Source organism: Rhinoderma darwinii, chromosome 12, assembly GCF_050947455.1.
Source record: "Rhinoderma darwinii isolate aRhiDar2 chromosome 12, aRhiDar2.hap1, whole genome shotgun sequence".
NCBI classification, from domain to species: Eukaryota; Metazoa; Chordata; class Amphibia; order Anura; family Rhinodermatidae; genus Rhinoderma; species Rhinoderma darwinii.
In genome coordinates this window covers 29702148-29719326 of record NC_134698.1, presented here as the reverse complement: position 1 = coordinate 29719326, position 17179 = coordinate 29702148, and the positions used below count along the sequence as shown (strand labels likewise).

Below are 17179 nucleotides of genomic sequence, written 5' to 3'. Positions count from 1 at the left end.
TGACAATACCTTCGATTAACAGATTTCTTAAGGCAGCCTCCAGAATCTTTCCTATAGAGAGAAGTAAGATTCATAACTGGTATTTATGTACAGTCTTAGGGCTCTGGTTTCCTCCATTTAAGCCCATTCAGACGATTCTATTAAAATTTTCACTGCAATTTTTTTTTAAATTGCCCTTCCGTATGTTACCACAAGGGCCGGCCTTAGGGTAGATGGCGCCCCGTGCGAAATTTATCTTTTGGCGCCCCACCCCATCATAAAAAAAATGCCCCCATAAAAATGTATAATACCCTATATAGTGCCCCCACACTGTATAGTGCCCCCCACACAGTATAATTCCCCTTTAGCAACCCCCATACAGTATAATATTTAATGATATAATATATTAGAACCCAGTCAAGGACACAGTATTTTGTCCACTAATTGTGCCCACACAGTATTCTGCCCCCTAAGCGCCACACACAGTATATTTCCCCCTGTAGTTCTCCTACACAGTATAATATCCGATTAGTGGCCTCCACACAGTATAATGTCCCCCTCCGCTGGTTGCCACACACAACTCCCCCCTTCTAGATAGGGCCCCCTGTAGATTGTGCCATACAGTCCCCCACCTCCCCCATGTAGACAGTACCATACAGCTCCCCACCTCCCCCTTATAAACAGTGCCCCCCCAAACCAAAAAAATTGTACTTACCTAGGTCCCATTCCCACGACGAATTAAGCTGCTCCACAACGCAGACGACGGGATTCTTGTGTAGGCCGGCATGATCCTGTAGCCTAGTACAGAGTTAACTTTTCGGACTCGAGGCACCCCTGGGAAAAAATTTTTTCCCTCAGGGTACCGCTACCAAAAATTGTTTAGAGAGAGACCGAAAACTATTAAAAACCAGCACTACACTCTCAGGCCTTATACACACGGATGTGTCCGTTTTGCACACGTAAAAATTCCTTGTGGCATCCGTGTACGGTGTGCGTCTGCGTTTTTTTTTATGCATGTATGTCCTTTTTTTAAAGGAGGTGTTTTCTTTAGCAACTGTTGCGTGAATCATGGACAGCACACAGATGACGTCCGTGTGCTGTCCGTTTTTTTCACGCACCCATTGACTTCAATGGTTGCGTGATGCGCAAAAAAAGCTCAAGAATAGGGAATGCAGTGAGTTTAACGCAGCGGACACACACTGCATGAAAAACACAATGTCTGAATTGCGTAGGTCCATTTGACGTCCGTTGTTTTAACGCGCGTAACACGGACGTGAAATACGCTCGTGTGAATAAGGCCTTAGAGTATGTTAACACAGCGTTTTTTTTAAGGCAGATTGTGAATTGGCAGCATTATTTGGCGGTTTTGTGTGTGTTTTTTAAGCCGTTGAAGTGAATGCAAAAGACGCAGGCAAAAAAGCACTCCAAACGAGCGCCGCATGTTTTTTTCTGCATCTTATCACTTTCAATTGGAGGTCACAGTAAAATGACCATCAGCCCGCCACTCACAGATGGTGCACTTGTAGGTGGTGCCGCACGCCCCCCTTGTAGGTGGTGCCGCACGCCCCCCTTGTCGGTGGTGCCGCACGCCCCCCTTGTAGGTGGTGCCGCACGCCCCCCTTGTAGGTGGTGCCGCACGGCCCCCTTGTAGGTGGTGCCGCACGGCCCCCTTGTAGGTGGTGCCGCACGGCCCCCTTGTAGGTGGTGCCGCACGGCCCCCTTGTAGGTGGTGCCGCACGGCCCCCTTGTAGGTGGTGCCGCACGGCCCCCTTGTAGGTGGTGCCGCACGGCCCCCTTGTAGGTGGTGCCGCACGGCCCCCTTGTAGGTGGTGCCGCACGGCCCCCTTGTAGGTGGTGCCGCACGGCCCCCTTGTAGGTGGTGCCGCACGGCCCCCTTGTAGGTGGTGCCGCACGCCCCCCTTGTAGGTGGTGCCGCACCGCCCCCCTTGTAGGTGGTGCCGCACCGCCCCCCTTGTAGGTGGTGCCGCACCGCCCCCCTTGTAGGTGGTGCCGCACCGCCCCCCTTGTAGGTGGTGCCGCACCGCCCCCTTGTAGGTCTTGCCGCACCGCCCCATTGTGGGTAGCAGAACCCCCCCTTCCTGTAGATAGCGCCACTGTAGCTCCCTGAAGGAGCGGAATCCCCCTGTGGCCATCGATTCCGCTCCTGGGTGGAGCGCTTGATGTCTCTGTACATATATGGACAGTGACATCAGAGGCAACTCCTGAAGCAGCGTCCCACTGAGAGAAGAAGCGCCCAGGCGGAAAGGCAGCTGCTGAGTAGCCGGGCCCGGGCGCTTCTGAAACACAAGCATGAGAACGGAGCGAGCGCAGTGCCCCCTTCCACCTGCTGGAGTGATGTGCCCTGTGCAATGGCACAGGTCACACAACCCTAGGGCCAGCCCTGGTTACCACTACCCAATTTGGTGATAAGGAATATCCAATACTTGGTAAATACTTATTTCAATATACAACTGTCCAAAAGTAAGGCTTCGATTGTACAGAACCCATTGAAAATCTGCAGTAAAGCTGCATTATTATTATGTGAATTTATCAGTGTACTCAAATATGTGCAGATTTTTTTTCCACTGCGTGTGAATAGGGTTTTTTTTAAATCAAAATTCACATGGATTGAACTGTATTTTGTTGCTGATTTAAATACACAATGGGGGTAATTTATCGACCTTTCTAAGCCAGTTTTCTGGCATAGAAAAATTTCAAAAGTGCCCAGAAGTTGCAATCAGCGGTGCAAAATAAGACTTTTGGGCTTTTTCACCTCCCTCGTCTGTGTTTTTTTTTTAAAGGGAGGGGCATGGCTTCACAGAAAAGGGACAACAAATTTATTATAAAACTGGCGTAAATTGTAGTGGAAATCTATGCCAGCTCCTACCTGGCATAGATTTCACTCTATGGGACGTATCGAGGTAGTGGCCCATGCTGGGACTTCTACATTGCCACACCCCGATTAGATTACCCCCCCCCCCCCAATAAATAGTCAACCAAAAAAATACTAATAGAAAATATTATACTCACCGCTCTTATTCTCTTCCTCCGGCTCCTTCATCATTACAGCGCGCCTCATACAACTTAATGACGCTGCGCATCACCAGGACATTGAATGCAACGCAGCACTGTTCATGTTGAAGTGCTGTGTCGCATATAAGGCCCTGACGTTGCTCGCCATCACGACCTTGTATGAATGACAATGGAGTGATGAGTGAGCCGGAGGAGAGAAGAGGAGCCACGAGTATGTTTTGTTTTGGGTTTTTTTAAGCACTGATGTGGGGGGTAATTGGCGCATGTCCGAAACATGCAACATATTTAAGAGTATTTTTCTTCTATTTATTCTGTTAAGACTTGCGTATGAACTCTCAGTCTTAATAAATTGATCCCTTTGTGTGAACTTTTAACACCTTCCTTGTTCTCTGAAGAAATCTAATGAATTTATTAAGAACGTTTAGGGCCCATTTATACCTGCCAATTATGGAGCAAGCGAGTTCCCGATAATTGCCCTGTGTAAACAAGGCAACGATCAGCCGATGAACGAGCAAATGCTCTTTCATCGGCTGATTTGTATCATTTACGCTGCCTAAAATAATAATGTTGGCAGCACATCTAAACAGGGAGATGCGCTGCCTACATGATAGAAATATATGGGGGTGAGCGATCAGAGTATTGAGCGTTCGTCCACATACATTATTGATAATATCTCCATGTGAAAGGAGCAAACGAGCGCCGATCAACGAGCTGTCTCATTTATTGGCACTCATTTACACGGCCCTTGTCAGGGGCCGTAAGTTAAAAATATTTTTAAAAAGTTACGCTTTTATAAGGTTTGCATGCTGAGGTTGGTACACATAATTCTCTACCTTTGGTGCATGACTGAGCAGTTTATTTGTGAGACTGGGGCTGGCAGACATGGGAATTGCTTCTGCATATGATTGTATATCTTTGGGAATAGATATGAGAGTTCTGTAATTGTAAAAGTTGTTTACAAAGTGGAATATATTTGCTGCATCTAAGTGCTTAAGCCATGTGTTTTGTCATTTTTCAGATCAGCTTTCTCGGTTACATATGATCCTCAAACCTTTTATGCTCAGGAGAATTAAGAAGGATGTAGAAAACGAGTTGTCTGATAAGGTAAGATTTTGTTCTAGGAATTATGGTAAAATCCTCAAAATTGTTGTATTATAAAGCAGTAATAACTTTTTTGTGGAAATGCAGATTGAAATCCTTATGTACTGCAACCTGACAAGTCGACAGAAATTGCTATATCAAGCCTTGAAGAATAAAATATCCATTGATGATCTTCTCCAGTCCTCCATGGGCACAACCCAACAAGCACAGAACACCACTAGTAGTCTCATGAACCTTGTTATGCAATTCAGGAAGGTGAGCATACAAATATTTCTTTAATGGAAATTTCATTTAATTTTCCAAATGATTGAAAACAACATTCAATTAGAAAAGCAAGTCAACCGGTGCTCCTTTACCTGCTAAGCTCTCTCCAAAACTCTTTTTGGGCGCCATAAAAATATGGTATGGCTAATTGGCCTAGAAAGATCATTTGGCCACATCCATGGCATTTTAGTATGTAAGGTGCCATGAATGTCTCCACGTGGTCCCTTGAGGGCAATTAGAAAAGTGTGACTGTTTCGTAAAGGCTAAGCTTACTTGGTGCACTTGAACAAGGGTTTGCAGGACCACTCGGCATTTGCAGAAACATCAACCTTCTTATCTTTCCTAAGGCAACTGTTAGGTTCTTGTTAGTTAATGGGTTCTATCCTGATGAAAGATTATTTTTATGAAGCACTAATACATTAGCCAATTTTGTAAATGGGTATTTATATATTTAAGGGTATGTCAACATTCGAAAGAGTTACTTATATTTAGAGCTGTGGAGTTAGTAAGCTAAACTTCCGACTCTGACGACTATTTTTACACTGTCCGACTCCAGCTTCGTCTCCTTCATAAATAGCTCATGTATTATAAGCCCGGCTGTTTGCTCACTGTGTATAAATATACCCTATATGAATAAAAAGTATTTGGACACCTACACGTTACACCAACAGCAGCTTTTTTTTTTTTTTTTTAAAACATAATTTTTTATTAACAGTTTTCACATTTTCTTATAAACCTTCCACGCAAAGGTTGCGTCATAAGTGCACAGCACTCAACTGTCAACAAATTAACATTGAATTAAACACAACACAACATAACATGACATACAATCATGGCATAAGTTTCGATCCTCATATCAACTGAAAACATGACTTCCCCTATCCCTGAACACGACTTAGGTCATCAATGAGTAGTTATGTCTCATCTACCCCCTAACTAGATTCAAGTTGCAAGCCTCCTAAAGTGCCTGCCAAGAGCTGCGTATGATACCACGTAACAATTTCCACCACCTCGGCCGCTGTGCACTGCGATTCTATGAATATTTGCCATTTAGCGATTAGCTTCTTAGTTCCCGTTTCTTTCCGTCTCTCCACCTCCACCCGCTCAAGTGCTAATAACTGTTTCAAACGGGACACTATCAGGTCTAACCCTGGCGTGTCTTTTTCCAGCCATTTACCCAGGAGGCATCTCAAGGCCACCAGCAAAATCATGTGCACCAGCAGGGGAGGAGATCTCACCCCTCGAGCACCCTCTTCCTCCGGCGGTCGCGCCTGGTGGAACAGCAGCGCTTGAGGCGTCATTGGGAGTTTCGCCTTCCAATGAGCCGAAATATATTTGTGTACCATCACCCAATATCGTTTAGTATGAACACACCCCCATACTCCATGCCACAAATTCGTCAGGGGGGTGTCGCATTTGGGACAACACGTAATGCGGTCGGGGAAGGATTGTGAAGGCAAAATATTAAAGCCATATATAGCCGAATGCATTAATTTAAAATAGGTTTCCCTCCAGCTCTCGTTTATGACACTCCTCCGTACCGTCTCCCAACCCCCAATATGATCTCGACTTTACCTGGATCTTGAGTCCATCGTTCCCAGACTTTGAATCTAGCCCTTAGTTGCGGACGAACAAAACCATCCCCAAGTGCTCTATACAACCCTGAAATAGTCGGACGCACAGTCGTTGGACCCTTGGCCTCATCTAGAATGTGAGTGGTGGCTTCCTTATTCAAATCCCTGAGCCTAGAGGTGCAGAATGATCGTACCTGAAGAGCTTGTAGAAAATTAACCCTATCCTCTAAGGGTCTAAGTTTAGCGGTGATTTCCGCCCCGGTTAACCATCTCCTTTCCTCTATATGCATAAGGTCCCCTGCGTTATTAATGCCTGCAGTCCCCCAAGAGGCAAATCTGTCCCCACTGTCTACTCCCGGTAGGAATTCCGGGTGTCCGCCCAACGGCATATGTTTCGATAGCAGGTGAGGTAGGTCAAAGAGCTTACGAACCGCTTTCCAAGCTAGGACTGTATCTCTCAATACAATGGAGGTTTTGAGACGGCACGGAAGAGAAGCAACTCTGCAATGTAACAATGCTTTCAGGTTCCAGGGTGAGGCGTACTCCCCCTCCAGATCTAAGTTGGAATAATGGCTCGTTTCGTGGAGCCAGTCCACTACATGACGAAAAAGACACACCACGTTATAACCCCTGATATTTGGGAAGTTCAAACCCCCTTCTTGTTTGCCCATCATGAGCTTAGTGAGTGCGATGCGAGGCCTTTTTCCTGCCCATATAAATTTTGTGAATGAGGAAGTCCGTTTAGAGACATCCACATGTTTCAGTAGGAGCGGGAGTGTTTGAAAGGGATATAGCAATCTGGGGAAACTAACCATCTTAATCAGGTGGCACCTCCCCAGAAGGGATAACGGCAACTGACCCCATCTAGTGAGTGCCGCTTGTATTTTATTAAATAGCGGGGGATAATTTAGGCCATACAGGGTGTCTGGCACCTTTCTTATCTTAATGCCTAGATAAGTAATGCAGTGCTTAACCGGGGATATCCCACATCCCAAGGATTGCCAAAAGGTCTTAGGCAGTGGTTTGCCCTACTCCAGCAGTTCGCTTTTAGCTATGTTGACTTTGTATCCCGAGCATTGCCCAAAATCCTGTAAAAAATGAAAAACCGGCAATAAATGCTCTTGAGGATTTGACATAAAAAGTATAACGTCGTCAGCAAACAGGGCTAACTTAACTGCTAGTGACCCCACCTGAATACCTCTGAACACTGCGGACTCCTCCAGAAATCTAGCCATAGGTTCCAGTGCTAGATTAAATAATAGTGGCGACAGGGGACAACCCTGCCTGGTTCCTTTATGCAATTGAAAGGGAGCCGACAGAAATCCTGAGGAATAAACGCGAGCCTGGGGATTATTGTAAACACCCTTCAAGAAGATCCGGAAGGCTCCCTGGACATTCATTTTGTCCAACACCATCCCCAGCCATTCCCACTGTATGTTATCAAAAGCTTTCTCTGCGTCTAGCGCCAAGAGTGCCGGCCGGGTACCTGGTGGTGATCGTGCCTGACTGTTTCTAGCACCGTCAACACCTTACGCAGATTAGTCACTGCTGCCCTACCCTTTACAAAGCCCACTTGAGATTTTCCCACCAGTGTAGCCATGCGATTGGCCAAAATTTTGGTGAGTAATTTCTAGTCTTGGTCTATCAGTGATATGGGACGGTATGACCCCGGGTCAAGAGGATCCTTCCCCTTCTTGGGTAATACCTTTATGTGCGCTATTTTGGCCTCTGCTGGGAAAGTACCGGTCCTTAGTAAAATATTATAGTATTCCATCAAGATAAGGCTAACTTCTTCTCTTAGGGACTTAAAAAATTCTCCTGTAAACCCATCTGGTCCCGGTGTCTTTCCGTTGGATAAGGTCTTAATGGTGCTCTGGATTTCCTCCAAGGTAACCTCTGCGCTCAAGTAGCCGTTCTGCTCCTGAGTGAGCCCCGGCAGATTTACCTTCTCCAAAAATTCCCTACCTTTTTGGGGGTCTATGGGCGTGTCTGAGTAAAGGGCTTGATAATATTTACGTAAAATAGTGTTAATCTTTTTTGGGTCTGATGTAGGAATTCCGTTGGAGTCGTTAAGTGTTAAAATGTGCGACGGTGCATACCTCCCCTTCGCTAGTCGCGCTAATAATTTGCCCGCTTTATTGCCGAAACGCATGAGATCAGCATCAAATTGGGACCGATAAATACTTTCTCTTTTATCTAACCACTGATCAAATTGCCGCTTAGCTTCCCTCCATTTCTCCCCCAGAGACGTTGATGGAGAGTGTAAAAATGCACACCGTAATCGGTCATTCGCTGTCTTGTACCCTTCGGTAGTCTTGCGTTTAACATTAGACATAAATTGCATAATTTTCCCTCGGATTACCACTTTGGCTGTACGCCAATACAGTGACGGGTCCGAACGATGTGATGCATTATCCCCATCAAATTCTGTCCACCACCCCTTTAGCTTCTGTAAAAAACCCTCATCCGTTGCCAGAAAGGAGGGGAACCTCCAAATAAAATCCGTTCCCCTAGCTACTCTGTCGGCCAGAGTAATGGTAACCGGGGCATGGTCCGAAATGACGAGATCCTCAATCGCAGCTTCACGTAGCCGTCGGGATAAGGCGTCATTCACCAGCAAATAATCAATACGCGACCACGATATTGTGTAAACTCCTCCAAGCATCTGTAAGGGCAGTGTGTCTTAAAAAGTCTGGCAAGATCTTATCCCTATTTCTATGCGAACTAGTTCCTGCGCTCCTATCCTCCCTGGAGGACCTTACAGTATTAAGGTCTACCCCTAGAACTAAAAGTTTAGTACGATCCTGCTGAAGTTGGGCTTCCAAGTGACCAAAAAAACCTGAGTTGACCGCATTTGGGCCATACACATTATGAATACTAATAGTTTCCCCTGCATGTTCCACCACTAGTTGGATCCAACGGTCCTCATCATCACGCTCCTGGGAAACCAACGTAAAAGTAAAATTTTTGTGTACCAAAATTATAACTCCCGCCTTACCGTCTCTTGCCGGCGAGCCAAAAACCTGACCCACCCAGAACTTTTGTAAATACTTAAATTCTGGCTCGGTATGGTGAGTTTCCTGTAACAGGGCTACATCTGGGTGTAATCCTTTCATGTGTCGCAAAAGTTTGGTCCGTTTCTGTGGGGACCTAAGCCCCTTAACGTTCCATGAGATTATTTTCATGTTATTGGGCAGTGCATAAGATGAGCTAAAACGTCAAAAAGCCGTGATTGGTTCGGGGAGTGACCTAAAAGCCATGCATAAACATTAAGAACGTAACCAAAACCCGGCTTAGGAACCAAAACTAAACTCCATATCAAGGCCATCAGGCCTTGACCCAAAAAGAAAGAAAAATCGCCCGCGGCAAGGGTCGTCAACCCCCTAATACCCATTGGCGTAAGAGACTTCACTTTTTTCTGTTGTGCACAAACACGTCCCTCCCTCCCTCTCCCCCCCAGACCTGCGTATATACCACCTTTAGTGACAAAGCTGCACCAGCCCTTAACACATCATTAACCCTTTGCCGCCAATACACAATCTTATACAATCTTATACCAACGGGCCAACATCTTAGAATCCGTTTAGACTATAGCATAAAGTGTCAAAATAAACCCTGCTCCACCGCTAGACTGCCATGCCTCACTAACCGGAGGCCCCTACCGAGCATTCCCCAAGTATGTGACCTTTGGCGGGTATAACTAATCCCTTACGAAGGAGAGGCCTTGTATCATTCCCGGTCGAGTATGCACACAGTGAGAGAGCTTAGAGCATGCCCTAACTCATTCTCTAATCCCCTGCAGTGTAAATGCGGCAAAATATCAAAATGCATACATTTTAACATTGTAACATTAGGTCAGTTGCTGACCGAAACAAGGTGCCTTATAAGACCGCCAAGTGCAGCCATCAGAAATAAAAACTTATCTGCAAACGATCGGAACCTGCGATTAATCTACAGCGTCCACAAAACCACAACATCAGATAAAATGGTGCTGAGAAAACTCCGCCCGTCAATCAGGAGACGTAGATCGGGTGCGGTCCCGCGGTCGCCTCTGCGGCTTCAGAGAGTCCCCTCCATTTCCGGATCGACCTCCCCGGGCTGCTCTTAAAGCTTCTGCCCAGGTTCGCTCCATATCCAGTCGACTCCGTCTGACCTCTCTTGACTTGCGACGTGGGCTGTGTGCTGGACTGCGTTGCTCCTCGTGCGGGGGTCTGTGTCTGCATAGCTCTGCAAGTGCGTCCTCCGCTTCCTTCGGTGTGGTGAATGTCTTGGTCCGACCATTCTCTTGAAACACCAGTAAGATGGCCGGATATTGCAGGTTAAAACGTACTTTCGCTTGGAACAGCTCGGTACAGATCTTGCTGAAAGAACGCCTGCGCTTCGCGACCTCCGTAGAATAGTCCTTGAAAAGTAGCACTTTCATGCCCATTATCTCCAAAGGACGCGATCTGCTGCGAAATGCCTTCATAAGTGCCACCTTATCATTGTAATCCAACAGTTTAAAGATTACTTGTCTGGGACGAAGTGAGTTGTTGCCATCCGCTGCTGGAAGATTTCTGGGGTCCGGCCCCGCCCTGTGTGCCCTCTCCACCTGGCAGGGACGTAAAGCTGCTGGCAATGTCCTCTCACATAGTCGCTGTAAATCAGAAGGGACCACCGCTTCTTTCAGACTCAAAAGTCGCAGGTTGCTCCTCCTGAAGCGGTTTTCTAGGTCCTCCACCTTGTCCCCCAACTGCGTAGTAGCAGACAGCACCACTTTGAGTTTGGATTGCAGGCGCTCGTTTTCATCCTCCAGCAGCGTCATACGCTGTTCTAATTCATCAGTCCTGGAAGTTACTTGTGCCAGATCCGCATGCATGCGATTCAGAGAAGCTTCCACCGTTTTTTCCAGTGCCTTTTGCAGGTCAGGCGCTATCCGCTTAGCCACCTCATGGCCCAGGGCTATATAATCGATAGGTTCAGAATGAGAAGAGGTTATGGGCTCTGCAATGGCTTGAAAAAGGGGACTGAGGCTGCTGCAGCTCATCATCCTGTGTGTATAGCGGGGGAGCAGTGGCGGGAAGCGCCGCCATCTTACCTCCCTTTTCCACGGCCGCGGCTGAGTCCTCCATGGCTGGCTTATGCGCGCTTCTGAGGAGGTACCGTTCCATACAGGCACCACTGGGTATGTTCCTTTGTGCAGGGCCGGTGATTTGACAGCTGATTGTCGCCGCCAGAGCGACTGTTGCAGGCTAGATGGGAGCGGGAGCTCAGTCACTCGCGTCCTGCATCGCCAGCTCCGGAACCGGAAGTCCCAACAGCAGCTTTTATGACAACCCGTTCTAAATCTATAAAAACTAATATGGGGTCGTCCCCCCCCTCATTTGCAGCTAAAACTGATTCCACTCTCCTGAGAAGGCTTTCTACAAGATTTTGGAGTGTGTCTGTGGGAATTTTTGCCCATTCATCTAGTAGAGCATTTGTGAGGTCTGACACTGATGTTGGAGGAGAAGTCCAAGCTCGCAATCTCCTTTCTAGTTTTTAATGACTTTTTGGACACTTTTTGTTACATTATTTTTGGGTGGAGGCAAGGTCACCAAAAAAAAGCAGTTCTGGTGTTAAGAAAATAAATAAATCATGGCCTTTTACAGACGTGGCAATACCAATAACGTTGTTTTTTTATGTGACTTGTGAACCCAGCTTATCTCCTCTTTAACTCATTTTAATCCCCTCTCCTAGGTATGCAATCACTCAGAACTATTTGAGCGTCAGGAAACATGGTCTCCCTTTTACTTAGCAATAAGGCCATACCGGATATCCAAATTTCTCTATCGGCAAGGAAACATAGAAATTTTCAATCACTCACGAAACAGGTGAGTGTAAACAGCATGTTCATGAAGGAGCTGTTAAAAATATCTGTCTGCTGGTTGCTATATTATGTGTATGGGCCCCGTAATGGGGCAATAAATAGTAGATATTTGTTGGTATATTCCGCCAATTTTGATGAAATCTGGAAAGCTTTTTTATTTTGGCATTATTGTTATCAGTGTATTACTGCCCTGTGTGCTATGAATTACAGCAGCAAGCAGTGCGCTAGTCTACAGAGCTGCCGCATTTCGGCTGTATATAGTGTCCAGATACGGCTGTAACGAACAGCCTCTGGTATTAGATACTCTGTGTGACACAAACGCATTTTGCATCGGCATCCGGTGCCCAGGCATACGTTCTTGTCAAGCATACTGTACATTACCCCAAAGATAAAATAATTACCCCCGGTCAGCAGTTTTTGACTGTTCTATCTGACAGTATCAGACATGAAAGACTAAGTGTGTTTCTTCTAGGCCCTATAGCGACGTCATACGTTACGCTATGTACACATGGCATCCTTTTGTACGGGAGTTTTTTGGACATGTCTGCATAGGAAGCTACGTTGCAGATTCCATCGCAACATGCTGCGCTATTTTGTCATGCTATTTTGTCTGGCGCTTCCGTTCTTCCTTTCCTCTCATGGAATCAAAGCGCAGATGTTAACACACACTGGGCGATTAATTTTTGGGCCAAATATTGACCCACCTACTTTAAAATAGAACATGAAAAATTAGTAAAAAATATTTTTTTGCCCGTTTCTAACCATTTTTCCCTTAATACCTGCAAATTTAAATATCAGCTCCAATTTTAAATCATAAGAAGTCCCATGTTTTGCTCAGAAAAAAATAATTGGGCAGTACACTAAGAAATAATAATAATAATAACAATTTTTACCCTAAGGTCCCCTGTACACGCTGCAGAATTTGTTGCAGAAATTTCTGCAACCGAAAATCTGTTCCATTTATTCATGGGGTTTTTTCTACTGCAAGCACAAAATCTGCAGATTGAGCCCGGGGCCAAATTCTGCAGATTTTTTGTGCGGAAAATCTGCATCAGATTTCAGCCTGCTGAATAAATCCCATCCCAATGCTTCTAAACATTTTCCTCAATGAAATCAGAGCAAGCTGCAGATTTTCAAATCTGCAGCTTGTTCATTCTCTTCTGGATGTTCATTGCGGATTTTCCCCTTTTCAATGTAGAAGAGGTGAAATCCGCAGCGATATCGCCACTTAACAAGTGTGGATTTTGCTGTGGAAATGCTTCTGAAAATCCTTAGCGTTTCCATCTCATGCGAAACCAGACTCTTAATGCAGTGTTCCAAAAGGTGAAATTTTGCTCTGGACATCAAGGCCCAAAACGCCCCCAGTCATAAAGGGGTTTTACCACAATTTACATTTATTACCTATCCACAGGATAGATTATTAATGTATGACCCCTGGGGGCCCTACCACTGGGACCCCCATTGATGTCTAGAATGCTACACTCCCCTGTTTCCGTCGGCTCAATAGACATTGAGTGGAGCGGCAACGCACATGCGCGGCTGACACTTAATTCATAATCCTCCTCACTGCGATCGTCTAGTTAGAAGAAACGTGGGTCGGCACAGCTGTACTAGAGATCGGAGGGGGTCTCAGTGGTGAGGCCCACAGCGATCATATATTTATCACCTATCCTGTGGAAATGGGAAAATGTTATTTTTAGGAAAAACCCTTTAACGTTTGATAATTTACGGTTATGGTATTTAACATTTTACATCATTGCACATGGAGTTGTTAATAAAACTTTGCATATCCTTAATTTTTGTTTTGTGTTTAGGTGGTTACGCACTCTCCTGTCTCCATTTGCACCAGATCACATTCAGCAATCTCTATTTCATAGGAAAAGTAGGTAACTTCAGTTTTTAATTATTAGTTTTCCCACCTTTTTTTGTATGTTTATTCCCTGTCCACCCAGAATACCTATATATATGGAGGTGCCAGTGGCATGTAGTTGAATATGCACATCTGTTGTTAGATCGTGTATATGCCACAAACCAGGCTGTCATTAAGTGTGCCCAATCCTACTAAGGTACAAAAATAACTGTAATAGTTTAAAAAAAATAAATAAAATTGTTGTAGCCGAGCTTAAAATATTGTAAATAAGAATCCCCCTTTAACATTAACCCCTTGGAGATGCAGACAATTTTAGTTTTCTCACTGTTGCATTCCAAGAGCCATAAGTTCTTTATTTTTCCGGTGACATCGCCGTATGAGGGCTTGTTTTTTGCAGGAAGAGTTGTCGTTTTTATTGGCAGCATTGTATGTACCATATATTGTACTAAGAAACATTTTAAACATTTTCTGTCCATGAAGTGGTGTGAGGACTTGCCTTTTGTATGATGAGCTGTAGTTTTTATTGGTACCGTTTTAGGGTTCATACAACTTTTTGATAACTTTTTGGGGGGAAGCGAGGTGGCAAAAAATTCTTAATGCAAGCACTGCTGTTTTTTGGTTTTCTATGGCAATCACCTGGTGGGTTAAATAATGTGATATTTTACTAGATCAGACTTTTAATTGTTTACTTCTTTACTTTTGTTGCTTAGTTAATTTTTTGTAAAAAGTGAGTAAAGGTTTTTGTTTTGATTTTACTTTTAGTTGTTTTTATTTTTTTAATATTTTTGAAAATTGTAAACATTTTTTCAATTTTTAGGGAGGTTTTTACCATGCGATCGTTAGATCGCTCATGCAATACACTGCAATACTTGTAATGTATTGCAGTGTAATGCCCTTATCTGTGCTCTAATATTAGTGCTCTTAATCTACTATTAAGCCTTGCCACTGGCAAGGCTTAATAGTACATCACTGATAGCAGACCTAGAGACCTTCAATACACAGCTGCCATGGCAAACAATCATCACCCTGCGATTTTATCGCAGGGAGACAGATCGGGAGATGGCCTCCACCAACTGCTTACCTGCTCAGATTCCACGGTCGCAATTGACCGCAGCATCTGAGGGGTTACACGGCCAGAATGGGAGTTATCTGACCGTTGCAGGTGTGTGTTAGCGGTTTGAAACAGCGGACAACTGCCACGAATGGTGAAGGCTCAGTTCCGAAGAACGTGCCATGTTGGGGTAGCGCACATTCAAAGTAAATGTACATTGAATGTCACTAAGGTGTTAAAGAGCGATGTTATCTTGTTCTGTATCAAAAAAATCTAAATAAATCCACTGTAATTTGATGACCCTAAAACCTAAGTCTCAAGCTGGGTTTTCACGGACAGACTTCTGCTCATAATGAACGCCAATCAACGATATAACAAGTCGTTTGGCACTCGATTAAATACCCTTCAACACAGGCCAACGCAAACTATATGGGGAATCAAAGGAACACAAGGGGGCATCATAACAAGTATGTAATAGCAATATCTATACAGCTGAGCTATTTTTTATTTTTTTCTTCCATGTTTCCATTTGAAATTTGATATTGTTCTGTTTTACTTGATCTAACAGATTAGTGTAATATTTAATTGTGGTACTTGTATTAGACAAGTATAAGTCAGTACATTGTGCAAATGAGCTACTCACTATTGACATGCATGTGATATCTGCGGTCTATGGCCCACCTTTCCTACTGAAACATTTTTTTTTTACAAAGTGCATTGCCCTAAATTTATCAGATGATTTTTTAGTAAAATACACCAATATGGCATTCCTTACTGCTTACCAAGACCTTTGAAAACATGTTCAATATTGTTGATCTGATTATTAGTACAGATTTCCATTGGTTGGATTTGATCATTCTAGTGTGGTAAAACGAATGGTTATCGTTACTTATCACTATTGTATATAACGGCTTATCTTCGAATGCTGTGTTGTGCTATTGCTAAGTCATTTATGTATGAATGGACTACTGGGCATTACTGGTCCCCTTGTCAATGGGGCATGTCCATGCACAGTCATACACTATCGGCACTGATTGGACTTTGTCAAAGTGTGTAGGGATATGGCTCGTTGACAAGGGGAATGGTAACATCCAGTTGTCAATTTATTTATCAATTTTCAGGAGGAATAACTGAGAAATGGCATAACAATTTTTAAAATAGACATGTCAAAGACAGCTGACCCGTCCTCTTTAAATTCAGTACCCTACAAAGACATTTACGGCATATTGATTGGTTATTCCACAGACGTGCAACAACAGTATTCAATTCCAGTATTCTTCGCAGTGGGTATAGCGCTCTTCGTACAGTCTGGTATTTCCTGGGTGCTATATCAATGGGATATTCTATAAATCTCTGATCACGGTCATGGTCGAACTGGTGGCACCTCCACAATCCCTAGAAACAGTGGTGCCTGAAACCCCTTACATTGCTATCATGGGAAAGGCCTTTCAAATATTACTTTTTAGTACATAAAACAGTATTATGTAAAATGACACCACCTTTTTAATCTTGCTTGCTGTTTTAATATGGATTCACCCTCTTTTTGTTCCGAAACATAGGATCTGACGGAGAAAGCTGCTTTTCTTTTCTTCGTTTCATTAATATCTCTCCTTCAGAGATGGGCAATCTCATGCATCATGGACACCAAGCCAGGTAAACCCAAAATGGGCATTAGGAATTCTGTTTGATTTCAAGAGTGTTAAAATCTTTGTTTACGACAGAGATCATATAATTGTCTGATCTCCACCTTTTTACTCACTGAACACCGCAATCGATAATAATTTTGGTGTACATAGGCCTAAACAAAGTTGGATAGGGTGCTATCTGCCCATATTGCCCTGGCATATTGAAAGATGTATATTTATTAATAAAGAAAACATTAAAATCACTCAGCACGATGAAAAAAATTTGAAAAACAAAATCTATAAATATTCGGTATCCCTATACCTGTAACAACCCAAAAAAATGTAATCATGCAAATTGCATACTGATTTGATCCTTTTGAAAATAAACTGTCAAACATTTAAAAAAAAAACTTTTTATGTTTTTTCAATTTTTTTTTCCTAAAATACATTTCTTGTGCAAAAGTATTAAAAAAAAAACAAAACAAAGCACGTACATTTGGTATCACCGTAATTGTAACACGTGATTTGTAATGCTTTTTGATCCTCTGGTCAATGGCTTCATCCTAACATTGTTTTCAATTCAGTGATTCGTTCTAAACTTCCAGACCTTCTTGTAATCTGCCTCTACGCTGTGCTCTGGAAATGATCGTTAAAGTGCAGCTAAATGTTTGACAAACTTCTAACAGCCGCTTCGTGTCTGTTCAGCTTTTTCCGGAAAGCCGATGTATCGGAGTACGGGCTCATAGACTTTCTATTGAGTCCATACACCGATACGTTTATTTCCGGAAAAAGCTGAACAGACACGAAGCGGCTGAGCGCTCACACAAGCGCTTC

General features: G+C 44.0%; 1 protein-coding gene across 4 annotated transcripts in view; it reads left to right on the top strand.

Annotated features, from left to right (window-relative positions):
• The window catches only part of INO80 (INO80 complex ATPase subunit), a 324729-nt gene that overhangs the window by 209527 nt on the left and 98023 nt on the right, over nt 1–17179 (top strand). For all 4 annotated transcript variants that reach the window (XM_075844867.1, XM_075844866.1, XM_075844865.1 and 1 more), the window contains exons 19-23: nt 4031–4116; nt 4201–4368; nt 11670–11803; nt 13614–13681; nt 16280–16373. In XM_075844867.1, coding sequence (XP_075700982.1) covers nt 4031–4116; nt 4201–4368; nt 11670–11803; nt 13614–13681; nt 16280–16373 — 550 coding nt within the window. The remainder of the gene's footprint in view (nt 1–4030; nt 4117–4200; nt 4369–11669; nt 11804–13613; nt 13682–16279; nt 16374–17179) is intronic.